We start from the raw sequence: 27,841 nt of genomic DNA, 5'->3' as shown, positions 1-27,841 counted from the left end.
GCAGCTGTATCCAAGAAGTAAGATGCGTTGGGGCATGTTCCTTTGGCTCTGTGGGGGTAGATGCCGTGCTTCCCAGCTGTTCCCTAGTTAATCCTGATGTATCCCATAAACAGTTCATCTGATTTCTGCACTTCAGTGAGATCCCACAGTTACTTGATCGGTTCAGGGGTTAATGAAATGTGCCTCAGCATGTTAAACAGCTGTAACAAGCTACACGCTGTGTAATGCTCAGCAAAAAAACAAGCCCAGGAAAATGCCCTCTAACTTCCAACTCCTCCTTCCTGGCTCTCCCTGGACATGCCACACTTGTACAGTGTGTTCCCAGCCTCTGTTCCTGCTCACTGTGCCAGATATTCAGAAACCAGCCACAGCAGACGATTGGCCCGTTTGCTTTCCTTAGCAGTGGCATGTGCGTGAGAGAGCGAAATCCACTTCAGTGATTCTAGACACTCTAAGAATGGAGAAGGGAGGAGCCTAGGAAAAGTATCAATGGAGATGACTTGCTCTGGGTACTTCAGATACCAAACACTGGAGTGTGAGATGCTCATTCCCTCCCCCTTGGCTTACCCACAAGGGACAAGAATAGCATCCAAGGGTCTTTTTTCCTATGTTTGGGATCACACCCAGGCGTGGCATGTGGGTTTGGAGCCACTCTGCTGGCTAAGCTGTATTTCTAGGATGCTTCTTTCTATGACCGTCTGTACTCTCGGGAGGAAGCCATATTGGTGCACATGGCTTGAGTCTACATAAGGGTGACCCAGTGGATTATCAGCAAGGAGAGACTATGGGCTCTCAACCTAGAGAATATGATCCCATATTGCCAGAATTTCCTCCCCACCCCAAGATAGCATGGAGGAGGTGGTTCCAAAGTGGAAAAGATTGAGACACCAGTACCAGAGCCTTTCACTTGTCAGCTGTTCAGACGGAAGCAGTAGGGGCTCACCAAAGGCAATCAAGAGGCAGCAGGTTCAGTACAAACTAAAGGAAGTATTTCTTCATGCAATGCACAGTCAGCCTGTGGAACTCCTGGCCAGAGGACGTTGTGAAGACCAGCGCTTTAACCGGGTTTGAAAAAGAGCCAGATAAATTCATGGAGGATAAACCCATCAATAGCTATTAGCCAGCAGGGGTAGGAATGGTGTCCCTAACCTCTTTGTCAAAAGCTTGGGAATGGTAACAGGAGGGATCACTGTTCTGTTCATTCCTCTGGGATATTTGCCCTTGGCCGCTGTCTAATGACAGGACACTGGGCTAGGTGGACCATTGGTCTGACCCAGTGTAACCGTTCTCATGTTTTTAAAGCTATCCCACACTGGCCACAACCATAAATTATTACCAACAGATGGCTGAACTTAAGGCCTTTTGTGAAATTCACTTGGCTGTGTGTGCTAGTTCTGGATGGTGGGTTCTCTGGTACGGTATGGATACCTATCCTCTGGGAGCTGGACTAGCTCCTCACCTGTTTGGCAAGCACAGCAAAGGGGTATAAGGTTTTGATAGTCCATGGAGATAAGTCCTATCCCTTATAGTCCATCCTTGACCCAAGGTATCCCCACGTTGGGTTAGCATGAGGAAGCTTTCAGGGGTACTGCTATGCTCTACTGTCCGGTGTGTATGCAGAGAACAGTCAGTGGTCTGCTAGATTCATGCAGGGGATGGATGATGCCTGGTTCATCTCTAACTCTGATTCTTAATGTGTTTTGTGCCCTGCAGAGTTTGACAAATTTTTAGAAGAACGAGCCAAAGCTGCTGAGATGGTCCCAAATTTACCTTCTCCTCCACTCGAGGGCCCCACTCCTGCTACGAACCCTTCAGGCAGGAAGAAGCAGGAGCGCTCAGAGGATGCCCTCTTCGCCCTGTAGAGATCACTCCTGGCTACCTTCCCTGGGCTCTGCAGAAGAATGTCGCTGTGCAGTCACATTGCCTCTCACAGTTCTTGAGTAACCTCTTTGCCCTCCTGGTTTCATCAATTGCTTCTCTCTAAAACACAGCACCACCGCCACCCCCACAGCTGACTTTTGTATTAAAGGTTGGCTTTAGTCCTGCCAGACTACAGTTACCCAGCACTAGCTTAACCCTCTCTCCCATCCTAGCTGCATAAGAGCAGCTCTTAATGTCGAGAGCCCCTTTAAAACGCATGAATATCTCTTTCCCTTGTTGATGTGCATGTGTAGAGAGAGCAGCCTTGCCTTTGACTTACAGAGGGGCCAGCCCCTTCTGCGGAAAGATGCTCCTGAATAGGCCAGTCTGAGTGTCAATCGACATGTAGTTGAAGATGTATTTTAATATTACACGCAAATGTCAAAGTATCTGCTTTGAATAGGTTTAGAGAGCGAACAAGAACAGCTTTTCTCTTTCAACATTGCAAGTTAGACCTTCTCCTTCCCAAATCTCCTAGTACCCCGGGGCGGTTGCTTTTCTCCATTCTGTGATGCTTCCAGTGTGTGGTCTCATAGTTGGGTTTTTTTTTTTTTTCCTCTAAGTTGATCTAAGTTTGCTCTGATTTGAAAGCCATGTGTTAGGTTTGCCCAGCAGAGCCAGTAATTATAACGTGAATGGGACAAATGGCTGTTGTAACACTAAACGTCATATGAAGTATTTCACTACTTGAGGGAGCTTTTCCCCCTATAGGATTTTGTCTAGAATGTGTGCCTTTTAAAACCAGTTTCTCCCTACCTTGGGACTGTTTGTCCAGTGACTAGCTTTGAGGCTAAGCAGGCTCTGCCTTCACGTCAACTGTTTGAATAACATCCCTGAAGGGACTGAAAGATGCAATGGATGGGATTGGCCATGCAGCCTGTTTGCTGACTGTCCCAGGTATGCCCTGTAGCCCTGGAATGGTTACATCAGAAATGGAGCTGGGGGCAGGTCATCAGAAAAAGAGGCCAGTGTTGTGATTTGTTTCTATGGCACTTCTTAGATAAATGGATACCAGGGGAAAGATTTTAACTGGCCCTTTGGCCGTGTATGTCAGAAATGCAGCTCTTCATTTCCCTGCTCGAGAATTTGGTCTCAAACACTGGCTGTGGGTGTATTGTGTGGTGCCCTTTGGCATGTCTGTCTCCAAAAGACCATCTAACACTAAGAGATGTCTGTGCCCACCCCCTCTCTGTCCTGCGGGCTTGGGTTCTGTTCTCTTTGCTCAGCCGAGGAATAAACTAACAATGCTCTCCTCCTTGGAGCTGCCACAAAGGATTCTTCGGAGTACGCCTGCCTTGTGGAGCCTGGACACCCAGCTGGAGCGCAGGCAGCCCACACCCTGGCATTTCCAGTGTAGACTCACTCTTCTCTCTGCCCCACCCCTCCTGCCCCCTCTCGCATATCTGGAACGGATTCCTGGGTAAAGCCAGTGGAGCAAGGTGGAACAATAGGGATGAGAGTTCCCACACTTTACAACTGAGTGAACAGAGTTGCTTTAGCAGCTAAGCAGGGTAGAGCCGAGAACGCTGTGTCTCCCAGCTCACTAGTCCTTGTTCCTGAGGGCACAAGAAGTGTTAGGCTGGGAACTGCTTCATTGCAACTCAGCATTTCATCACGTCCCTGAGCACTGTTGAGTGTGCAGCGCGCTCACCTGTGTGAGACCACGCTGGGAACCATTCCCGCAGAGCTCTTGCTAGAGCTGCCCCCCGACCCATGCCAGTTCTCCGAATGTGTACTGAATTAGTTCTGCCTGCACGGGTAGGGTCCTTTCGGGCTTTGTTGAGGCAGTGGCCTGCATGAAGCATTCAGTCCCCAAATGCCCTGGCAGTGTTAGTCTTTGAGAGATGGCTGCGAAGCAGAATTGTTGGCGTTGGTTTTAACTGAAAAAACGAATGTAGCTCACCACTAGGGCCAGACCTTGAGACAGGACCATGCATGACTTAGAGCATCAGTTACGGAATGGAGGTGGGAGCTCCATCTTGGCCTACGTTCCTTGTCACAGGACAGCCTGGCTGCTGTCAGTCCCTTTGCCTGAGTGTCATGTGGACCAGCAACTGCACCTCTGGCTGATTCCAGCCTCTTACTTTCTCCAGCCTGCCAGAAGTCCTCCAGGAATTCAGAGTTGTACTGCACTGCAGAGTCAACCTCCAACAGCACCAGGTGACTCGGGGGGCAGGTCTCACCTGCGCTGAGTGAATTCCTGGTGTTCGTGTATACGGGAAGACCAAGGACGTTCCTTGACATGCAGAGTCGCTAAACTCTGAGATCTGCCTGTCCCTATCAATGGCTGCATCGGGTGACTGTGCCAGATCCCCTGGTAGCGCACAGCTAAAGAAGAGAGAGATGCTTTTGAGCTGTTCTCAGCTCAGAAATTTGGTCTTGTACAGAGCACAACCTACCTGAGGAGGAAAGGACCAATGGAATGGCTCACTGTGAAGCGTGGACATAAAACGTCCTGGTCTCTGATGGAGTTCTCTCCCCCGAGAGAGAGACATCTGATCTATCAGCTGCTGTCCCTCACCTGCAGGGAAAGAAGGGGTTAAGCTGCCTCTTCTCCCAACCATGCTTAAACCAGAGCTGCTGCTTTGGAATGCAAAAGGTCCGTTGGGCTAGATCTTGTAGAGCTGTTCCCTGACTGCCTGCGGGCTCTGCTAGGGGAAACAGACTGGAAGAAAACAGGTGAGGCTGAGTGCTAAACGCTGCTGAGAGTCAAAGGGCCGCCAAGCTGTGCTGCTAACCGTCCTAGCCTCGGCCTCCGCGGGGTCCTCATTGGTATCTGGTAGTTTCCGGGAGACAGGTGTAACATTGGTTTCAAAAGGGGGCCAGCGTTGTTAGCAAAGAGCAGGGAGTGGAGTGGGCTCAACATTAGGTAGGGAACTATTCTACCTTGGCAAGTAGCGCTAGGGAGGCAGCTCACCTAGGCAGCCCATGCTGGAGGAGGAATTTGTGGTGGGGCTGTAACGTAGACTTGTGTTCATGTTGGGTCTTGCTTCTGCTCAGGCCTTCAAAGTAGAGAAGTGATATAAGAACCACCACTTCTTTCTTGTGTATTCACCCCTTGCCTAGTACCACCCAAAGGAGCCCTGATACCCAGGCAGGCCAGACCTGGAGCCTGAGACGTGCTGAGCACTTGCGGATATCGATAAGAGTCGCGGGTGCCCAGAACATCGGAAAGTCAAGCTAATGGCCTCCATCATAAATGTCAGCGCCACTGCTGGAACTTCCCAATATCCTGCATCAGGATCTGCCCTCTTCTCTGTTCTGTTCATTGTGATGTGCCAGACTGCAAGTGGTCGAATCCCTGTGAGCAAAGGAATGGCTTGGTCCTTGGAAGACGGTCACCTTGCTTACTCTCCCACCCCGTATTGTAAATGCTGCTCCTACACAAGTGAGGAGAGAACTGACATGGCTCTGATATTCACGGGTGAAAGGGAAGGGTTGGGTCACTCTTCTTATCCTTTCCCAGGGCGGTACGGCGTCAGAAAAGAGCAGCCCGGCTAAGCAGAAATCCTTTCTCGTAGTATCCCTTCAGTGACACTAAGGTAACAGGGCCCTTCAGAAGGCCTAATTATACTTTATTCTAGGTTATAGTATTTATTTTGTCAAGCTGTGCTTTCCAATGCGGTGTTTAAGCTCATCTGTTAACTTTGTGTGCTGAGATGTACAAAATGAATTTGTTTCTATTTAAATGCACCTCTTTGGTGGGGGGGTCTTGTTTTCAATGTTGCGTGTAGATTCCAGGTGCATCTTTGGCAGGTGTCATAGGTGACAATGTGCTGTACAGACCTGTAGGGTATTTAACATGTATGCAAGTTTCAAAGGAGAAAAAGAGCTCATCAAAACTTAGCATGGTCTCTCTTAAAGGGAAGAGCATATATATGCTCAATGGTCCAAGCCTGGACCATCATGTAGCCTCCAATGTCCCTTTTTCCTACCATCTTTAATAACCCTGCCCCACAAATTACACTGACCAAATCAGCTCAGGTGCCAGCCGGTCAGGTTTGTTTTTACACTGTGGGATGGAGGGAGTTCTTACCGAATGAAGCTAACTGCTTCCCCCTTAAATGGAGAACTTCAGCCAGCCAGATGTGGGGACGAGTCTTGGGTCCTGTCAGTGGTGTAGCAGTAGATCTGGACTGTGACTTCCAACGGCACAGACGGAGTTAATTGCCCAACTCCTGTTGGCTTTTAATGGGAGTTGGGCACTTCCTAAACTCCTCGGAATGCCTCATCCAATATAACCTTATCTGTTGCTTCCCGTTGTCTATGCTTTTGTGGCCACCAGTGAGGATGGCCCAGGTGGTGATGGAAGAAGAGAGTAAATCTGCTCTGCTGTACCAGTCTCTGTCCTTTTGGGGCCTTGTAAATTCTAAGGCCTCTTCTGGTGTTGGGGCCTTGCAGTGGGGCCTGGGTTATGTGTGTTGGTTCCATCCCTGAGCTGGCCGAGGTTGGTCTGATTGCTTCCTCAGTACTAACCCTGAAGCTTGCACAGGGAGGGGAGGATGGGAGGGATGAAACAAAACTCAGGACAGTTTTTTATGGAAATAATGAAGTTGCAATTGGTGGGTAAATCATGTTAGTCTTTTACAGACCCCTTGGGCTGCTGTAGGCATCCTGGTGGCATCTTCCCACTGCCTTTGTTCAACAGGCCCAGTAAATGAATGGTGGCACGCAGCCCCCTCCCCCATGCACTTCTGAGCACTCAGGTGCTGCTACCGTTCACTTAATAACCCTCTTGAGCTGATCCCCAAGGACCAGTGTGCCCTAGTAACAACCATCCACAAGCTATAGTGGGTTGTCCAACTCACAGCATGCCCTTTGACGTGCCCGTCCCCGCCTCCTGCAAACAGCTGCAGCAATTTCACTGTCCTGCTGGGCTAAAGGCAAGGTTCCGTTTACCCAACCATTGGTCCCTCCTGCTGTCTCCACTGGGTCAATGGCAAGCATATGCCAGACCCCCACCCCTGCTCTGTGTTTGAGTGTGAGCTCTTCCTCATCCTGTAACCTTAGGAGCTAACCATTAACACTACACATGTAACCTGTGTATGAACATCTCTGTATATTAAAGCTGTAGGCTTCCCAGATAAAAGTGGATAATATTTATTTAACGAAGATATTGGGTATTTTTTTGTTTGGGGGAGGAGGTTGGGAAGGGGGATTTAACTGTTTAAAAAGACTGACCACATAAAACCAGAAGAAACGCACTAAAAACGTGTTACCATCTTTATGTAGAAAGCCAGCGTGTTTATGTAAGAAGGGTACAAGTGTATTTATCTACCATCAGTTAACGTACAGAAATCATCTCTAGTTTGGCTCTTGCATGTGCAATACTCCAATAAAAGCACTACTCATGTGAACCATACAGCGATGTCTATGACTCTGTCTTAGATACACCCAGTGTCTTGCTTTCCTTTCCTCCTGCTCTTCCCAACCAGACCACTGATCCAGCCTTAAATTTTTCACCCTCCCATGAAGACGCCGCGTATTTCCAATGTTCCTTTCATGTGATGCTTGTTGTTCAAAACCATCTTTAGTTTAAGTGCATGAAGGCTCAGACTTGACCTGCTTGTTAAATTTGTCCTCTGGTGAGAGATGTTCTCAGCATTGTGTTTGGGTGGATCTGGTTCCTGTGGAGGGGTGTTGGACTGACAACTTGGAAACCAGAGGGGTCTGTTTATAGAACTCGTGCAACAGACAACAGTCCTTCCGGCTTTCCCTCACTGCCCAGCCCTGACCTAGAGGAGCCATGAGTAAATTAGTCTGAAAGCCTCACATCCTTGGCATCTGCAAGTGACTGTGAAATGGCACTCATTGCAGAGATTGCACTGGGGACATCTGGCCACTTAGTACTAACACCACACTGATTTATCCTCAGATAACTCACTGACAATCTGATTTGGTGAACTAGGAGCAAGATTCCACCCGATTCCTTTTGCCTGTTGTGGATTCTAGTATATCCCTTCTTATGATGCACCTTCTACATTGCAATACAAATGCTCCCAGACATCTCTTCTGTACACTTCCCCTTCTGGCTGGGCAGCAACAGGAAACTGGTGAGAACAGTGTCTCCTAGAGCTGTGTCCGCTTGTCCCCCTCAATGGTGGCTGACAGCATGCTTGGTAAAGTAGTAAATGGAAGAGTAATTACTTTGCTTATCTAGCACTGCAGGTTCCATTTCTCTAAACAGGGACACTCTGATCTGGACCATGGATGTTTCTGGGCCAGAGTGGTGGTGGCTGGGACTCAGGCAGCAAGAAGCTGGCAGCTCAATGCTGCAGCAGGGCCAGGAGCTGGGGCCCCAGTTCAGCTGGCTGCTGGGCTGCCTTGGCCCCCGAATCTGCACCTCCCCCTACTGCGGCTGCCGCAGACCCAAACCTGCACCCCTCCTCTGCGCTGCCATGGGTACTACAGACCCAAATCCAGCCCCTCTGCCACAGCTGCAATGCACTTGGCCTGCTTACTGTGGCCCTGGCTCCCTGCCTTGCAGCAGCTACCAGGGGAGCTGAAACCATGTTGGGGCCACCCAGCAGTGGGGCTGGGGCTAGGGCAGCCCTGCCGAGGCAGCAGCAGGGGACCTCCTCTGGTCTGGCAAATTCCCTTGTTAGGACTGCTCAGTGCCTGAGGGAGCCAGACAAGGGTGGGCCATCCTGTAGGTATGTCATGAAACACATTTTCCAAATGCAAACAGGCAGGGAAAGAAAGAAAGAAAGAATGCTGTCTAGTTTCTAAGGCAAAATTAACAACAGTAAGTACTTTGGAAAACGGCCGTTTGGGATTTTTTAAAATATGGGATGTGCTAGCTTGAAATGCTCTGAGAATTTAGCATTTCCCTTCATAATACCTATGGGTTGGCTATTAAAGCAGCTGAATTATAGTGGAATGCAGGCTAACTTTGACACATACCAGATAGTGCCATAGAGAAGGTGAGGGTTGGCTTTTTTCCCCTCTACCTCCTTCCCCCACCCCCCGCCAGTTAAATCAAGAGTAGGTGGAAGATGGTATTTCCTGTAAGCTGAGCGCTTGGGCAGCCACCCAGGAAAGGTTCAAATGCTGCCCAGCTGATTACCAGAGTGGCCACAGCCAGCAACGTGTGTTCCCACGTGTGGTGCACATCCCCGTATGCCTCAGTGCACATAAAAATTGATTTCACACATGGATAAAAAATAAACACTGATAAGTGATGCCTTTGATGCAAAGCTTGTCCTAAAGAACTGAAATGTCACGGTTCTTTGCCCATGAAAGCTGACGCTCCAAAATATGTTCATCTATAAGGTGCCACAGGACTTCTTGTTTTTGAAGATACGGACTAACACGGCGACCTCTCTGAAATGTCAGTGGCTGTTGCAGGCATATCCATTCTGTCAGAAAAGTGTTTCAACCCACTGCTGCTCCTATGGCCTTTCCAAATATCACACTGGTTTGTTTACTGTTAGTCAGATCATGTGCCTGATTCGTTTTGTGTCAAACACTCTGGCAGGTGGTGTAGTGTCCAGATCTGTTCTGGACAAAGCTGCATCGCTACCATTGACCTGACAGAGCAGAAATTGCATGAACGCACTAGGTTGTAAATGCTGTATTTGCAGTTGTACGTTACAGAATGCAAAACAAACATCAACAGGAAACTTATGCCTGGGTAGAGATTACAGCTCCATCACAAGTTCAGGCATGTAATATATCTGGGATTGAAGCCCTTTGCATGTTACCGACATGAGTGGTGCTATCTCATCTAGTGTTCTCTGTACCCTGAATACTTGGATGGTTGCCTAGGAGTGACACAGGTGCCACCCACCTGATTAGCAGAATGCCTACAGTGGGCAGCATGTTTCTGTTGGTGGTATACTTCCTCACCTGCCTTGCTTTTAACAAAATTATTCAGCCCCTGGATGGAAAACGTGAGTAAACACTGGCATCCCTAAGTCATGCATGCTTGACAGTCTCTGCTCATGAGAGGCCTATTGTGAGATGCATAATGGAAGGGAGCTCGATGTACCCTTGGCAACAGAGTCTGTTTGCTGTATATGTTTTGTGTCTGTTCCCTTATAGAAAAAAAGGCACCAAGCCTGTTAAAGCAAGGGGTACTATAGAGCAGGACACAGGTGCATTAGCACAAGCCCCTCTAAGGAGTTCAGACCTGCAGCTTAGGGATGCTGCATATTGACATGCAGTGGCAAAATTGTATAGGGGGCCAGAATTGGAAGACCAGGGTATGCTGCAGGCCAGGCATAGCGCAGAGCTGTGGGACTCTGGCACTGAGGGTGCTGTTGAAGGTCATGACTGAGGTGCATTTGAAGGCTTGTTTGCAGCATTCCCTGTAACCTGTGCACTTGCATGGCTGCTCAGGAGAGATTCTGCTGCTGTCTTGCTGATCAGCACAGCCCTCACTGCTAGGTTTTTTTTTGTTTCTAGGGGTGGTGCACATTCACATGCCCTGGTGCAGATAAAATTTAATTCTCACAGAGATGGAAAAACTTCACACAAAAGATTGTGGAACTCCAGGCTGGAAAGCAGCTGTGCAAGGGAGTAATGGACGCGCACCACCAGAGCAGGGGCGTAGGCACCACTCAAATAACTACCTCCTCTTTCTGTTCGGCTTAGCGTCTCCCAGCGCATTTATTATCGTCTGAGCCCCTCCGGGTGGTGCACTAAGCCGGGTGCCTGACATCCGCCTCTCGCGTTCGCCTCTCACCCTGCCCCGCCCGCGCTTGGCTTGGGCGCGTGTCAGCCTTGGACGAGCCTCCAACTGGCTTCTCTAGTCCGGGCGGAGCAAGACCGGACCTGACCATTTCCGATCCCCCAGTACCGGTGCTCGGCTCCCAGCCGGGGGCGCGGCCTGAGCACCACGTGCACCAGCGGCGTCCTCCCGGGGAGGCTTCACATGACGTAATCGCAAGGGTGATGCAGCATCACCCCACTCGGGCCGGGCTCGCCCATTGGCTGCTGCGCCCTGGTTCTACAGGCGGGGTTTCCCCCGTTGCTCAACCGAACTTAGCCCGGGGAGCCCCACCCCGACTGTCGCCCATTGGTCACCTGGAGAGCGTCCCCGCCTATGGAGACGGGCCCTCCGTTAACCCCTTGTGCGCCGCTCTAGTCGCTCCCATTCATAGAGTCGTAGTGTTCTAGGGCTGGCAGGGGCCTCAGGAGGTCACGTAGAAGCATGTGTGGGGCTGAGACCTGCCACGTTCTGCTGCAGAGCAGGGAGTTTCCAGAGGGGCAGGGAACAGAGAGACCTTTCCTTGTCATTCCTGGAGGGGATGTGTGTGGAGGGAGTCCCTGATTATTTTGTGCCTGTCTGGGAAAAAGGTTCCTGACCATCTTGGAAGGCTGATGCCACCTGATCTCAGTGACTCAGCCAAATCTTTCCCCATCTGCTGCATGAAGCCAAAATCAGCCCTAATAGCACTTAGATTCCCCGGGATACATTTCAGGAACAAAGTCTCAGATGGGTAGTAGCCCTGTTAGTCTGCAACTTCACAAACAGCAAGTTCTGGGGTATCTTAGAGACTAACACGTTTATAAGGTCATGAGCTTTGGTGGGTGACTGCTTGTTACTTCCGGAATGGCAATTTAACTTAATTCTCTGAAGAGAAGAGAAGAACAGCCATGCTAGCTCAGCCCACTGGAACAGTGTCCTTTGATAGCAGAGAGTGCCTGAGCTTCAGAGAGAGTATAGGGAATAGGGCAGCTGGTGTAACCCAACACTCTCTTTCCCTCTGCTTTCTGGTAGTCACATGTATGGTCACTCCAAGCATGGGGTTGCCTTTCTGACCATCTTGGTAAGTACCCACTGATGGACATTTGCCATAGACTCATCTGGTTCCGGCCTTCCCAACAGCCTGTGGCAGTGAGTCCACAGGTTGTGAATTGTGTGGAAAGAAGTACTCTCTTGTTTGTATTAAACCTCTTGCTTGTTAATTTTCCTTATCCCCCCATTCATGATTTTACAACCCTCCACCACCCCCACATGGTCTGTTCTAAGCTGAACAGCCTTCCTTCACTTCTCTCCAGAGAAGCTGTTCCATGCCCTTGCTCATCAGAGAAAAGCTATTACATGTTGCTTACTCCTATGCCTTTTGTCCGAGGGCTGAAAGAGAGGCATTAGTATGAGCTCGACTTTAATGCAGTGAAGTGAATTGGAACTTGTGGGTTCTGGTCTCATCTTTGTCACTGACCTTTGGTGAATCCCATAATGTCTGTCCTCCAATCCCCAGCCTCTGCTGAAAGGTACTGTAGAAACAAAAGGCTATATTCCTGTAGGTCTCCACCTTCAGTGACTTACATGCATATTCTGTGGCAAGAGTACATGATGTATTGCCTCTGTTTAAAACATGGAACTAACTGAAAGATGCTGCCTGGCTTGGAGACAGACAGGCACCTGCAGGTTTTGATTATCTGTGTATTAATATCAGGAGTTTACCACTAGTTTTAGACTGTGCTGGAGGGCTGGGAGCACCAGCCTCATTGTTATTGTTGAGGAGTAAGGGTGCATGGATGGAGGGTAGCTAGTCACTTCTTTCAGAGGCAGTGGTTGTTCTTTGATAGTGTTCTCTGAATCACTGATGGCATGTTTCATATTAGGGAACAATGAACATGCCTGAAAGAAGCTTCTGGCTTCCTTTGCCTTGCTTTAGGGGGGAAAAATTTGCTACACACAAAAGGGTCAGTTTGATCATGTGAGCCAGGTGCAAAGGCAACATGGAGGGAAGCCACAGAATAGTCAATGATAGTCCAAATTCTAATCTAATTCTTGACCTTCCCCCGCTACCCCTCTACTCTCTGATTTGCTCACCTTGATAATTTTTTTCTGATTTGTCCTCCTTGCTTACTGTTTTTGGTTCTCCGTGCCTTAAATATTGAGTCTGTTCTGGTCTGGCTATGGGCTGAAGAAGTGGGTCTGTCCCACAAAAGCTCACCTAATAAATTATTTTGTTAGTCTTTAAAGTGCTACTTCACTGCTTTTTTGTTTTGAAATAGAGACTTGTGACATATGCCTACGAAAAACCTTCCCAATTCTATCCCCTCTAGATCCTTCCTTCAAGACATACTGGCTACGTCTACACGTGCCCCAAACTTCGAAATGGCCATGCAAATGGCTGCCGCCCGCATGCTAATGAAGCGCTGAATATGCATTTCAGCGCTTTATTAGTAAACTTCGAAATGGCCATTTGCATGGCCATTTCGAAGTTTGGGGCACGTGTAGACGTAGCCACTGTGAAATTACAGGCGCCGCAGGTGTAGAGTGAATGCCTGGAACCCTGTGCCTATACAACATGTGTATCTGTGGTGCAGATGTGGTCTACAGGGAGCCAGGGATATTTACAGATTGCAGGGTACTAGACATAGATTTTGGATCTGGATCCATCTGCGAACATGGTGTGTGGGCACCCCAGGATATAAACCAGATATGGGCAGTTTTGAAGGGCTCTACACATGCCACCGACTCAATGTCAGCTCGTAAGATGACCTGGTAACCACACCTCTAATGCACCACACTGGGACGGGACAGGCAGTCCAACTTTCACTGTTCACCACCACCTCTGGCTTCAGAACAAGTCTACAGCCAAAGCTTGGTTCTTGTTAGTACAGGCTGAACCTCTAGTCCAGCACTCTCAGGACCTGACTGGTGCTCAATGAGAGAATTTGCCAGACCATGGGAGGTCAGTATTATCTAGCAGCATTACCAGCAAGTCCACTGCTCACTGGGCTCTTACAAGACACTTGGGGGTAAATTACAGCTAAAGAACAGCACAGAACAGGAAGAGCCAGGACTGGTGGCTTTAAAACTTTATGGGACTGTGGGAGACTTAGCCACACCCAGAATAAGTGGGCACTTGGCTAAATAAAATCATGTTGGAATAAGGCTGTTGCCAGACCAGGGTGCTGGATTAGGGAGGTCCAATCTCAAGGTGTGTGAGCACTGGAGGGGGCAAAACCTCCAGGAGCTTCGCAGAGGCTAACTGTGCTCCTCTCCCAGGTCATTGGCGTGGGGCAGCCCCTCTCTCTAGCCTCCCACTTGCTAAGGCTGCCAACAGCCGGCGAGGCGCTAGCCGTGCCAGCAAATGGGGCTGCAGACATCCAGGGTTGGGTTGCCACCCTGCAATCAATACCGCTAGGGGAGCGACGGCGGCACATGGCAGAAAGGCCGGCCTAGGGAAGGGGGTCTTTTTTCCCCCACCGCAGCTCTGCTTAAACCAGATACAAGTTTCCACGTGGCAAGAGGCCAGGCCCGTGCTACAGCCTCAGCCTGGGGATCCGCCCTGCGCCCCCAAAGCCAGGCCGCCCCCCTGCGTTCCCTGCGCCCAGCAGGGCGCGTGCTGCGAGCTGGGAGCCCCGGGAACCCACCGCAGCGCGTCTCCAGAAAAACACCGGGGCGCCCGGCGTCTGCGCTGCCCTCACCCGGGGAGGGGCAGGGGCAGATGAGCTGCCCGCAGCCTCCCCCGCCCCACGTGGGTTTGTGCTTCCGCTCGCCAGGATGGGGGGCGATAGCCGCTTACACGGTCCCCCTCCCGAAGCCTCGCCGCCGCCCTGGGAGATCGGCCCGGGCGGGGGCCTGCGAGCGGCGAGGGCTCGTACTCGCAACACCGCAGCACCGCCAGGAGAACGGGGCTGGGGATAATTTTAGCCTCCGTGGAAACAGCAGCAGCAGCGCCCCGCCCCCCGCTCCGAAACCCCCGGGAGGGGGTTGGGCTCCGCGCCCCTTGCAACGCCCCCGCCGGAGCCGAGGGGCGACCCGGCGTGTCCCCGCCGGCCACTGCATTGCACAGCGGAGGCCCAGTGCGGCGCTCGCCCGGCCCCGGCCCCGTGCAAACGCGCCACTGCAGCGGGCCGCCTCGTCCCGGCACCCCCATCGCCGCTCTCGGCCGCCAGGCTCAGCTGGGGGCGGGGCCTGCCCTAAAAGGCGGCTTGGCTGTCAATCAGGCGGAGGGGCGTGGCCAGGAGTTGGGGCCCCGCCCCTTCCAGCCCTCCCCAGTAGCAGCAGGTTTGAGCACGGTTCCGAAGAGCGACTCCCCCCGAGGCATGGAAGTGGGGGCCGCCAGCAGGCTGCGGCCGCTGCCCACAAGTTGGGCGGCTCGGGCGCGCTGCTGAGTGGCTCGCGTCCATGGACTTCTCCGGGGCCGGGAGCTGTTAGCAGGGGAATCACAGGGGGACCCCCCCCCCGAGCCTGACAGCGCCCTCCAAAGTGCCCCCCGCCGGCCGGGGGGACACGGCCCGCAGGCCGGACCATGGCCAGCCTCTCCTTCGAGGACACGTCTCTGGACAGCCTGGACCCTTCCTTGACTCTCCAGGAATCCAGCGAGATCGACACGGCCCTGCTGAGCGACATCGATGGTGGGTAGCGGCCGGGCACAGGGCACCTCCAGGGTGGGGATGGCTGGAGGCCAGCTGGGTCCTGACCCAAGTTCCTGCTGAGTGACAGCTCAGCCAAAGCTCGGGGGGGGCACCCGATTCCCAGGCACGTGTGAACGCAAAGAGGGGGGTTTAGGATATTTTACTGGGGGGGTTCTCTGCTGCCCCCCGTCATGCCTCTGAGCAGGGGCTCGGCCCCTCCTCGCCCTGCAGCCGCTCACGTTGCACACGTGTGTGCTTGGGGGGCAGCGATCGGCAGGCGGGCGGCACTTCTGGGTGAGTGCAGGCGGGGGGAGTTTCCGATCCAGCTGGAGCCTCTCCCCAGGCTGCTCCGGGGGGGGCTCTCCCCACATTGCTCCGTGGGGGGGCTCTCCGCACACTGCTCTGGGGGGGGCCTCTCTCTACGCTACTCCCGGGGGGACCTCTCCCCACATTGCTCCGGGGGGCCTCTCCCCACGCTTCTCCCGGGGGGGCCACACTCCACATTGCTCCGGGGGGGGCTGTGGGTGCCCGCTCGGGGCGCTGCAGCCGGGGCCGCTAAGGATAAACGTAGGCCGGGTGGGGGCTGGGCGCCCGCCGCTAAGTTGTTGCCCCGAGCCCCGCCCCCTGCTTCCCCGGGAGCCCTGACGTCAGCGGGAGGGTTACTCGCGGTCATTTCCCCCTCTCCGAGGAGAGTTCAGCTGCGAGCGCGCGCAGGGGAGCGGCCCACGCCCGCGTGCCGCGCGTCCACACAGCCGCGTGCCTGCCCGCTCCCCGGGAGCGCCCCAGCTCGTGCTGCTGGAGCAGCGGGGCACTGAGGCAGCCCAGCGGGTGCAAAGCCAGACCGCCTCGGCCTGCCCTTGGGGATCTGCTCATTCCCTGGCTGCTTTGCCAGAGGTACTTTGGGGCAGACAAGGGCTCCTGGCAGAGCTGGGTGTGGCGTGTTTGAGATGCAGCACCACCAATTTCTCCTGCACCCAGCTCCTGGCATGCCCAGTTGGGTCCTGCGAAGGGCAGCGTGCAGCCTCCAGGCCCTAGCGAAACCTGCAGTGGTTCAAGGCCCCCCCCCAGGTCTCCATCAGAGCCTGCGGTCATATGGATCTTGTATATTATGGCATGGCCCAGGGACCAGCTGAGATGGGCCCCATTGAGCTAGGCATATTCCCCTCCTGAGCTGTGGCTCTGCAGGCCAGGGCTGTGCCTGGATTGGATTTCATGCCATTTTTTCACGGACAGTGGGGATGAGGGGAGAATCCTCACAGTAATCATGGGAAGGTGGAAGGGCCAGTTCCAAAGCCCAGGCAGGTCCACGGGAGACTTTCAAGTGACTTTAGCTCAGGCCCTCAGTGAGTTTGGCTTAACAGAGGTGACATTTGTGTACTTCTGCAGACTCAACCCATCCTTTTCGACTTTTGTTAGTCCAGAACCTTTGCCATGCTGTGGTTTCATGAGGGACCTGAAGCACCTGCTACAGTCACAGCGGGCACTGAATGCCTAGTTAGCTAGAGGGTACATTTTAAGGCTCAGAGGGACATGTGTGGTGAAGCTCACGGAGCTTGTGAGATGCTTACACCAGTTAGCTGTGGAGGCAGGCAGGCAGCTATTGGGCTTCCAGCCGAGTTTGGAAGGAGTGGAAAGGTGATTTCCTTTTCTGCCTTCCCAAATTAAAAGCAAACAACCTGGAAAATAACTTGCCCAGAGGGCACTTGCATCCAGCATTTGAAGGCAGGAGGAGACAAATGGGAGCTGAAAGTGGACTGCTCCAGTGTAGATTGAAGAGTTTGCTGTCCGTTTCACTGGGGCCAGAGCTTCACCCCTTAAATCCAGACCAGATGCCTTTGCAAAAGATGTGCTCCCCTGGATAAAGGTGCGTGGGCTTGATACAGGAAGCTGTGCGTGGGCTTGCCCAGCCTGTGTTGTGCTGGAAGTCAGGAACCCTTTGGGCTCTAAAACTGATGGAAAAGCAAGGGGCAAATCCAGTCTGAAGTGCGTGCAGTCATCACACGGGTTGAGGATGGAACAGAGGTAGGGCTGCTTCTGTGACATTGCCTGGCTATTAGTTTATGTGGTCTGATGGAGCGACAATGAGCAATACATTGGGGTTTCCTTTAGCATGGGTGGAATAGCAGGAAAGAAGGTTTTCTGAGTGTCTGTCTGTCTGTCTGTCTGTCACGTGGCATTTTAAAGTTTGCTCTGGCTGTATTAACTCCTGCTGCCGGCCTTCTGGGGAGAGGGGAGGGGCCGTTAATGTGACGGCTTTGTGATGCAATCCTTTCGCTTTTTTACACTGACTACCCTGGCGAAGATTAGTGAAAGGCAATTCTGTTATATGGTCTCTGTATTGCACATACCTGAGGCCCAGGCTGTGGAGCTGAAAGCAAAGGGAGCTTTGGGTCTGCGATTTGTTGTCCGAGCCCACCTCCGGTTAACTGATTTTATTAGACAGTAAAACCTGCCCTTCAATGAGCACTCCAGGGTCTCCCCTCCCCTGCCATGTAGTCAGAAGTTTGGCGCATGTGTAGGTAGTCGGTCGTGTCCAACAATGACGTCTTGAGCTTGCATGGGCTCGTTGGTTGTGGACTCGCATGTGGCTGCTGCTAATGGCAGAGCAGGTTTGCGCTCAGTGTAGCCCTGAGTTTGCAAGCTGCTCACCAGGGCAGCCTCTTACCCCGGTGCTGAGTCCAAGGGGGCCAAGCTGATGGTGCCTTGTGCTGACCTTTTTGGAAAGGCTTGGTCGAGTGCTTTCCCTGAACACAGCAGATAGGTCCCTGTCAGCTCCCTGCTCCTGCTCCCATTGAAACGTCTGGCGAAACTCCTGCTCCGTGGCATCAGCCCAGGCGCTTAGCGGGTGACCTCTAACATTCCAAACATCTGAAGACCCCCCTCGCCCCTCTGGCTGAACTGGGGAATGTCAGGGGCTGCTCGGAGGATCATCCCTTCTCGCTCCAGGCTGTCAGTGCCTTGTCACGTACGCAAGGGGCACTTTTGTATAACCTCCTGTGTGCACACCACCAGCGCCACCTCCCTGAATACTTGCATTCCCATGCACTGAAAGGCAGCCCCTGCCCAAGGGGCTAGCCTTTGATTCGGGATAAGGCACATCACTTAGGTGGCATTCAGGGAAGCAGAAAACCCGCCATGTCCTACCTGGGGAGTCCCAAGAGGCTCTGTTCTCCCCAGGATTGGCTCCCTCATCCTTAGGAGAGCCCCTCGGCTCTGCACACAGCCTGCTGGGGTTGTTTCTGCCCGGGCAAGCTGCTGGCAGCACATCTGACATCCCATCCTGCAGCATCCTGGGTCACAATGCCTGTTGTTTTCCTGCGTCTCCTCCCCAGCCAGCCTGCCACAGGGGTTCTCCCCATGCTCCAGCAGAGCCACTCAGAGGTCTTTTCGGAGCTCTGAGGTGGCCTGGTGTGGTTCCTCCAAGCAGTGAGTAATCCCGGCAGTTCGTCTGTTGTGGGCACAGGCTGGGTACAGTGCCGACCAACCGGCCCCACTGGTGTTAGGGGAGCCTTGCTGCGGGTGTGGAGAGCCTGGGGCTTGCACAGGGCAAGTTGCAGCAGGCCAGGGCTCTGGCCACCTGTGCAACCGCAGGACTCAGGACTGGGACGGTAAGAGGAGTGGGCTGCTCTTTCCAGGCAGCACGGCACAGTGAGGCTGGGCTCAGGAGCCTGGCCTTGTGGGCTAGTCGCTGCCACTCATGGTTACGCCCCCGAGACCTGCGCTGGGAAAAGTGCCCAGGGCCTGATTTTCAGCGGAGCTGAGCTCCCCCAGCATTCCCCTGGACGCTGTAGGAGACGCAGACGCTCAGCATGTGTGGAAATCTCTGCCACGGACCAGGCAGCGACCTCACTCCCAGAGGAAGGATGGGGTCATGAGCAGCCTCTTCCAGCACAGGGAATTATTAGGAGCTGGGGACAGCGAACCTCAGACAGGCACCTGTGAGCTTTGGGGGCGGCTCTTTCCCCCGGGGGAGTGACAGGTGGACCAGGGCTCCCTCTCCCCTTGTGTCAAGCTGACATCCTGGTATTTACCAAGGTGGGCACCAGGCCCAGAGCTGTTTCAGGCAAGAGAGGGACAACTGCTTGCAAAAGCAAGCATGCCTTCCTGCTGCCTGGGGAACGCAGGAGGTTACTGAAGATCAGTGGTGCTTCAAACACGGACTTTGTCCCAGGGCAAAGGGCTGGCCCTGTTGTGGAAATCCTACTCGGCTGTTGCCGTTATCTTCAGGCCCAAAACGTGGCTGCATTCCCAGCAGGGTGTCAATTCTGATGCAAACCTCGGTTGCCCAGGAAGTCATTGTTCTTTCACTCCCTGGCAAGGGACTGGATCCCTGTTTCTGCGTGGAAAATTCCTCTCCCCTTCCATTTCAGTTGGTTGCAGCGTACTTTACACCCTGTCCTAAACTGTTGTTCCAGCGTGGCTGTGTGCAGTTAGTCTGCCACGTTTTGCCCCAGAGGTGGCTGCATTTTGGTGCTGCTTGGGAGGATGCTGCGCCCGCTTATAGATAGCTCCGTGGATGCCAGGTGTGATGCCACTTCCCATGCTGCCGTTTCAGGACTGGCTGGGATGATGTGCTTTGGTGGGGAGTGGGGAGGGCTGGGGGAGTGAGGAAGGGGAGAGCTGATGTGTCAGAACTAGGCTCTTTTGCCATCCACGCCCATTACCCCTCCTCCTCTCAGAGTGCCCCCGCTAAGGGGTGCTGCCTGCTGCGTGATTGATGTTGGGCTGATTTTCCCAGGACCCCAGGCAGAGCAGTGTGATAGTTGGTGGGAAGAAATGAGGCGCTGTGGGAACCTTCAGAGGAGTCCAGCTACATTCTCCCGGCCCCTCTGGATCGTGTTTTCCTTGCACAAATGCAACAATAAAGAACTTCTCTCTTGTGCAGCCAACTGTCCTCCCCCTCCGCACCCCAGCCGGGGTGACTTCAGCTCTCCTGTCCTATTCACTGTCCTCGCTGCATGGGGGGTGCCCATGGACAGCAAGGAAAGCCCCTCCTCCCAGCTGGAATGGAGGGCTGGGTGTGACCCTCAGGAAGCCCCTTGAGAGGCTGCAGCTCTCCTGCTAACCAGGGAATTTGCAGGGTGTGACACCGGAGCTCCAAGGAAGGAGGTGTATCCAGTTACGCCGATCAGCTCAGGATCCTGTCCTGTTAAACCATCCTGCACAGGCCCCAGCATGTGGCACCCATCCAGGGTTCCTCCGATGTCTGTAGCATGGCACAGACCTAAACGGGGACCGTTTCATGGCCCTTCCTGTCTGATGCACGGTCTCCTGGCTGCGCCTTCCACAACCCACTTGTGTCCCTGCGCCATCCCTGTGGCTCGCTGACTTGGAAAGGCAACATCAGGGGAGCCTGGGACGCACCTGGAACTAATTGTAATGCTGTTCAGCAGCTGGGAGCGAGTAGAAGGGGTCGGCAGGGGGCCAGCTAGCAGGCTGCAGGCTGCCAGGAAGAGCTCCACGGGCCCTGGCCTGGGATGCTGAGCTAGCAAACCTGCTCCATCTCTGCTGAGTGGTTCTGCTGCCCTCGGTCTCGAGGGGGCTGGGATTGTCCCTCCTGCGCAGTCCCGGTGTTTAAGGTGCTGCTGGTCGAAGTGGGAGGGCCACACGGGGACGGTTTCAGGGCCGCATTGTTAGTCTTTATTATCGTTGCCTTTGCAGAGCCCAGGACCCAGCTGCGCTAGGTGCTGTACAGATACATGCACGGCGGCCGCCCCTAGAGCAGGCTGCTAGGGTGTCTGAGGGCTGGGGGATGGCTCCAGAACAGATCGTTGGCTTGACTTTGAGGCCAGATGGGACCCTGTGGCTCACCTGGGCTGACTGCCGGGTAGCTGAGGGCTGTGCCCCAAAACCCTCAATCGGCCCTGCTGCCTTGGAGCACAGGGCTGCGAGCTGTAGCCTTGCCGGTGGTGCCAGCAGCCCAGAGGGTGGTGCGTGCTGGCACCGGGGGGAGTGGGGCTGAGAGGCAGGCCGGGTATTCGGCAGCTTGGCTGGGTGGCGATGGGAGGAGCTGGCTCCATGGGCCTTGTTTTCCAGGGGTTTATGTGTGCTCTGCCCGTCCCCACTCCGGTGTAGCCAGACGCAGACTCAGCCCAGCCAGCGCTGGGCGCCTGGTGCTGGGTTTTCGACTGAGGAGTATTTTGCTTCACATTCACGCTGGTTCCCTGCCCCCGCCCCCAACTAGGCCCCAGCCAGGGTGGCCCAAAGGGAGTTCTGCTTGGGGCCCTGGGGCAGGGCTGTGTCCCCTTCCCCTGTGCTGAGATGCAGCAGATTGGCAAATAGCTACTGGAAAGGCTGTGGGGCAGGGAGGCCGGGGCAGCCTGAGCAGCCAGATCCTGCTCGCCGCACTGCCAGCTTCCTGCCTGAGCCCCGGGCTGGGATGCCAGAGCCAAGGGCCTGGCCCCTGCCCGGCTAAGGGAGCAGGGCTGCAGCTGTGTGAGCCGGGAGGCGAGAAGCCAGACACTGCAGGGCAGCGGCCTTCCAAAGCGCCTGACTCCCAAGGGGTTAACGGGGAACGACCGAGAGTAACCCCGGCTGGCAGCGGCAGGGCGAACGGCCTGGAGTAACCCCGGGCCGTGCACCTCGCCGGCTGTGCCGAGGCCCGGGCTGTCTGGGGGTGGTTGGCAGGGCCTCATAGCGAGGCCTGGCAGGCGGGCGCCAATTGGTGGAGCAGAATCACCTCATGCGAGAGCCATGAGTCACAATTCCAGCCGCACCAGGGAGGCGGGACGGGGCGGGCGGGAGGCACCCGGGTTTCAAATAATCACCCAGTCTTGTGCCACCCTTCTGCCTCCAGCTGCTCTGGGCTCGTGGGCCCCGCGGGCGCCAGGCTGGTCCCTGGCCACGGCAGGATGGAGTGCACTTTCGAAGGTATCCCCCCTTCCCTGCACACATTACCTTCCAAGGTGCACCCACCTTGTGCGGACCCTGAGGCGGGGGCCAGGGGTGAACACCCCCCCAGCCAGCAGCAGGAGGGGCACCTCTGTCTGGGGCTGGGACAGACTGAAATCTTCCCCCACTTGGCTCCATTGACTGCAGCCCTGGCAGGTCGGGAGCCTGCGGGTGGCACTGGAGAGCCGGGGACCCCTTCTGGGGGTGCAAGCCATCGCTGGCCGGAAGCCATGTGCAGAGTCTGGCAGGACTCCAGAGCCCCTCCAGCCTGGCCCTGCACCTTTGAAAGCTGCCTTGGGGGGAAGGAGCGCCGCGTGATTGCGTGGGGGTGAGTGAATGAGTGAGAGCGGCAGTTTTGATCTACTTGCCAGTAACAGGTGACAGCCTGTGGCCTGCCTCCTGCAGGATCCACTCGCACTGGGACTTTTCCATCCATTTTGCCCAGGTCTGTCCCTTTCCTCTCTCCATCCCTGTGGTCCAGCAGCCTCCGATCCGCACCCCCCCCCCGCACCCCGTCACCTGCTTCTGAGCCCCACTTGCTCTGTTTGCAAAAGGAGATTTACAGCTTCCCTATAAAGCCAAAGAAACATTTTTTGGGGTGTCGGGGTGGGCAGCTTCCCATCAGCTCTTTGACTGCCTGGAAATGCTCCACACAACGCCCCTGAATTACAGCAAGATTTGGTGCCCTGAACCCGCAGTAAAAATCACATCAGAAATAGACTGCAACCTCCATTGTGTGTATGTGTGCTGGTGGTGGGGTATTGTGTTATAAGTGCACTAGGTGATCTCAGATGGACCAGGCCCCCTACTGTGTGTTTCCTGGCCAGGCACACGGTGTGTTGTGTGATGACTGTGTAATGCTCCTCTGGACCAGCACGCAGACCGAGAGTGGCCCTTTATTACCTGCCCAGGTATTTTGCCTGCTAATCAGCTGGGCAGCATTTAATACGTGCCTAGGTGTGATCCCTGCAGGTGCAGGTGTCACCCCAGCAGTGCTAGGCTCTGATGCAGGGTCACAACCCTGGCTTGATTGCACACACGGCTTTTCTTTGCGGCAGGGAGATGTGAGCAGTGCTCTCATGGTAGGGGTCAGAGCAGGGGCCTGGGACCCAGGACTTCTGCCTTTTGCAGACCTGGTGAATGAACCTGGGCAGGTTACCTGAGGCAGCGTTTTCAGTGGGTCTCTGTTTTTGAGAACCCCGTTTAGGAACCCGGGGTCCTGGGTTTCCAAGCACCCGTCAGCCTCAACAAGGGCTGGAGGTGCGCAGCTGTTTTCTAAGTCAGGCCCCAAAGTGAGCTCCCCAGCTCAGCGACGAAAAGCAGGCTGAGATTTTCAAAGCTGACCAGGGGAGTTAGAATTAAGACTCCCGACCCAGTGAGCAGGGCTGTGAGTCCGACGTGCCTTGGCAGCTTTGGAGTCGCCTCCTCAAACCGCTCGGTGCCTCAGTTTTCCCACCCACTGGATGAAAACAATGATCCCGACCTAGTGGGTGGCTGAGCTGGAAGGATCACTTTGGCTGGAGTTGGCAGAGAAGGCACCAGGGCAGTACACCGCGTTATAAATGGCTGGTGCTGATTGCAGCAAAACCTTGGGCTTCGAAGGGCTCCTGGGTTCTCTCTGATCTAGATAGGCCACCTGTGCCACGCTTGTAAAACTGGGTGGAAAAAACCAGCAGCTCCTGCTGCATGGGAGTGCAGCCATCCAAGGTGAGCCGATGCCACCAGAGACTCTGCCCTGCCTCGCTGGCTGCAGCTTGCTGCTGTCCCCACTGGCTGCGATGATGTCTGCACAGCTGGTTCAAGGACCAGCTCTGCTCACCAGCAGAGCAGATTCCAGCCCCAGGCATAGGTAGGAGAGCTGTGGGCTTACCCCAGATCCTGGCAGCCTTGGCTAGATGGAGGAGGCGGCTCCCAGGATCTGGGGCAAGCACACAGCTTGCTTGAAAGCAGGTCAGCCGGATGCTCAGAGCCCGTTCTTCCTGCACCTGGATTAGCATTCCTGGGGTTCTGTGCCTTTCTCACCCGGTAGCTGGGCTTGCTGATGGAGCAGCCATGTTCCCCCCGCCCCCTTCCTGAGATGATGGCTGGTGGGAAATGCTGCAAAGGCAAATGAGCATGAGCCCCGGGAGCTGGGTTTACCCTGTCCCCTGCTTTGTCCGAGCAGCCCCGGGGGTGTATGGACAAGACAGTTACAGCTGCTTTCAGGCTGCAGGTTGCTTCTGGAGCCAGAGCTCGCTCTGTGGGTCCTGATCAATGTTCCCTCGATTTTCTCTCTCTCCATGTGTGGAGCAGATTTTATGTCCACCAAGGCATGTGTGGATGCGCATCACAGCAGTATGCAGCTGCCTGTGGGCCCTCTGCTAATCAGCTGGGCAGCATCTGAATCTCTCCTGGGTGGCCGCCACTGTTTCCCTCTAACAGCTTCCGTTCACCTGCGGAATAAATGTTGTTATGTGCATTGTGGCAAAAGCAGATGCGCACCACCAGTAGAAACACACACTGCCAGCTGTGAACAGCTGCGGGCGCTCTGCTAATCCGCTGGGCAGCACCTGAATCTCTCCTGGGTAGCTGTCCAAGTGCTCAGCTTGCTGGGAGCACTGGTCCTGATCCCGGCCCCTGCAGCAACCAGGACATCAGGCTCAGTGGAGCAGAGAAAACTAGAGCAGCCAGAAGGGGATAACAATAAATAACGGGCTGGGCACAGCTGACTGGAGACATCTCTTCCACTGTGTGTCTTGGGTGTATGTTTCCTTCCCCAGGACTGACATGGCTCCAACCCAGGTCCCCCTCCTGCTGCCTGCAGGTCCCCGGCCTGTTTGCAGGTTGGGCCTGGCCCCGAGTGATTTGCTCAAGCACTGGTGTCGTAAGGACACTGGATTGCAGCTGAATTTACAACCAGGGCATTAACGGAGAGGGCCCTGAGCAGCCCCAGGGTGGAGGGCAGGAAAGAGCTGGGTGGGGGTTGGGCTTTTGTGTTGGTGACAAAAGCCCCTGGGTGCCTGAAGCGATCCCCAGCTGGAGCTGCAGGTAGCAGAGAGTAGCGCTGGCTGCAAACTGGAGGGGTCCTTCCCTGTCAACAGGAGCAGGAGGCTGCTGGCTGCCGGCCTGGCATGCAGGTGACCTGAGGGTCAAGCCCTTGCCTTGCCGTAGACTCCCTGGCATCTTGGCCAAGGCCATGAAGTGCCCCATGCCTCAGTTTCCCCTCTGTACCATGGGCCGGGGCCATTATCCTGCTTCTTTTCTTCCCCCGGCGTGGACCATTTGCTCAGTACGCTCCGCAGGGCTGGCCAGCAGGGCTCTGTCTCTCGGCATGGGTACCCCCAGGCCCAACCTCCCACTTCACGGGGGGTATGTGCCCTTCCCCACCTGCAGCCTGCCCTGGCAAGAGCCCTGCAGCCCCTGCTCTGGCCCACCCTAGGGGGCTGCCCCTCATGTTCTTGCTCTTCCCCCTGAGTGTCCCCCTGCGAGTTCCCCAGCAGCTCCAAGGGGAAAGAGTCTGGGCCCAGGCCCCTGGGAAGTCGGGGGAGAGCCTACTGGAGGAAGGGCTGCAGGATCGGGCCCTCTGGGCATGGTAAGAGACGGGGTGGAATTTCAGACCTGTCTCCCCTTGGCCGATGGGCTTTGGGCTCCCCCTGCTGGCAGATGCAGTTTTCACACCCACCGGCCAAGCGTGGTACCCAACTCCCTGGGGCCGGGCGTGCCCTGTGGGGTGCTTTGTACAGGGCTCTGGTGCCTGGGCTGGACCCAGTGGGGCTGAGGGCTTTTGGTCCAGCCTGCTGTGCTGAGCTGGCAGTTTACCCCCCACCGAAGTGCCCCTGCAGCCCTGTGTGTGGCACCGATGCTTGCAGCTGGGGGCGTGTGATCGGGGGACCCGGGCAGCTGGCCCCCGCGTGCACAGCCTCCTTGGCTGGCCCCACTGAGCACTGGTGGCTGGGACCCGGGAGGCAGGCTGGGATGGAGGGAGCTTTAAAGCAAAAATGCCAGAGGCCAGGGGTGGCCCATGGGGGCTGCGTGTCCCTGGCTGCCCTGTTCGGCCCATCGCCAAGCCATGTGTGTGCCCAGCTGGCCACGTGACATGGTGGGGTAGAGGCGGGGAGCCAGCCTGGTTCTGGGTCCGGCTTTGCCGGGTTCCCAGGGCTGCACCAGCATCTCTCCCGCTGGGCGCGTAGGAACACCGGGGGGGGCGTGGCTGCAGTGGGGCCAGTCCTTGCTGTGCAGGGTGCTGAGCCCCCTCCCTGCCAGCCAGCAAGCCCTGTATTGGGGTGCGGTTCAGCACTCGGGGCCCCTCTCACTGCCGGGCCGGCTTGCGCTGTTTTCCAGACATGCTCCAGCTGATCAACAGCCAGGACAATGAGTTCTCTAGCGTGTTTGACTCTCCGTTCGGCGCGCCTGCCACCCCCCTGCCAGAGGCCAGCACAGCTGGGGGGCTGCCGCCCACGCCCGGCCCATTCGACAGCTACCTGGGGCCCAGCCAGCTGCCCCCGTCCACGCCGGTGAGCACATACCAGGCGCCTGGGCTGCTGCAGAGCATTTCGCCACCGCCCCAACTGATGGCTGGGCCGGGCCAGAAGGCGTCTCCGTCGAGCATCAAGGAGGAGCCCCTGGGCCTGTCCGCCAGCCAGCCCCAGCCTCAGCCGGGGGCAATGCCCGCCCAGAGCTTCACCCCAGCGTCGCAAGGACAGTTCACGCCCCAGGCCGTGGGCTACCAGAATCCGCACGGCTTCACTGGTGAGGCTCGGGAGGAAGGGAGCATCCCTGGGGTGGGATGGGTCCCAGGGAGCTTCCCCCCTCCCCCAGCTCCAGTGGGACGCAGAACTGGCCCTAGAAGGGCTGTTGGCTGTTGGCAGCCCTGGTGTAGGATCAGCTCCTATAGAGGATGCGCTGTGCCCCATGCAGGCTGATCGCGAGTGCCGTTAAGGGGTTAATTTAAAGGCCATTGTCAAGTAATATAGACTTCCATTTTGTTTTTTTCACCTCAGGTTTTTTTCTGCCGTGGGTGGGTGGGTGCGGGGGGGGGGTTTGGGTCTCCAGAACTTGAATTGAAAAATCAAACCACCACTTGCTCGCTAAGCCCTGGGTTGTGGTTCTGTTTGTTTTGGCGGGGGAGGGTGGGGTGGAGCTAGTGTTTACGTAGGGCCTATAATATTGTCAGTTCTGCTACCGCAGGGGCGGCCTGCAGCGCAAGCCAAGTACCAGAAAGGAGGCCCCGGGGGAGGTCCCGGCCGGGGGGGGAGTGTCTGTGTGATGGGGAGAGGGGAAGGCAGTGTGGCTTGTTTTCGAGGGGGTGCGATAAGCGGGCTGGTGCCCCAGCAGAAGGAGGGGCTGAGGGGTGACGGACGTTCTCGGGTGTGGACGAGCTGAGCCCTGGTCTGCCTGGCGGTGGGGGGCAAGGCCCCGCTCTGGGGGGGGGCCCTGTGCTGTGTCCAACTCGCTCTCCTTCCTGCCCTCAATAGTGCAGCCCTCAGGGGCTGCCCGGTCCCCGCCCAGCTGCCCTCCCTCCGCTCCGCAGATCCTGCCCGCCGCCCTCCCGGCTCCAGTGCAGAACGTCTCACCCCAGCAGCTGCTGGCTGCGCCCACCACCTGCCCCCCGCAGGCCGTCGCCTCCCCGATCCAGCAAGTGCCGGTAAGCTGGGGCCAGGAGCGTGGCCAGGCAGTGGGAGAGCCGGGCGCTGCTGCCCCCGAGCTGGGCTGCGGGGCTCTAGCG

At 55.5% G+C, this 27,841-nt stretch overlaps 2 protein-coding genes across 8 annotated transcripts in view; both read left to right on the top strand.

The window, feature by feature from the left end:
• Positions 1-7,280, top strand: part of TOM1L2 (target of myb1 like 2 membrane trafficking protein) — a 79,896-nt gene extending 72,616 nt beyond the window's left edge. For all 6 annotated transcript variants that reach the window (XM_075011243.1, XM_075011239.1, XM_075011237.1 and 3 more), the window contains one exon: positions 1,714-7,280. In XM_075011243.1, coding sequence (XP_074867344.1) covers positions 1,714-1,862 — 149 coding nt within the window. In that variant the 3' untranslated portion in view covers positions 1,863-7,280. The remainder of the gene's footprint in view (positions 1-1,713) is intronic.
• Positions 7,281-14,879: 7,599 nt separating this feature from the next.
• The window catches only part of SREBF1 (sterol regulatory element binding transcription factor 1), a 28,293-nt gene continuing 15,331 nt past the window's right edge, over positions 14,880-27,841 (top strand). For both annotated transcript variants that reach the window (XM_075010254.1, XM_075010255.1), the window contains exons 1-3: positions 14,880-15,246; positions 26,458-26,865; positions 27,591-27,760. In XM_075010254.1, coding sequence (XP_074866355.1) covers positions 15,141-15,246; positions 26,458-26,865; positions 27,591-27,760 — 684 coding nt within the window. In that variant the 5' untranslated portion in view covers positions 14,880-15,140. The remainder of the gene's footprint in view (positions 15,247-26,457; positions 26,866-27,590; positions 27,761-27,841) is intronic.

The sequence above is a fragment of the Carettochelys insculpta genome, chromosome 16 (assembly GCF_033958435.1).
Source record: "Carettochelys insculpta isolate YL-2023 chromosome 16, ASM3395843v1, whole genome shotgun sequence".
NCBI classification, from domain to species: Eukaryota; Metazoa; Chordata; order Testudines; family Carettochelyidae; genus Carettochelys; species Carettochelys insculpta.
Note: the sequence above shows the minus strand (reverse complement) of the source record. Positions and strands in the feature narration are given on the sequence as shown.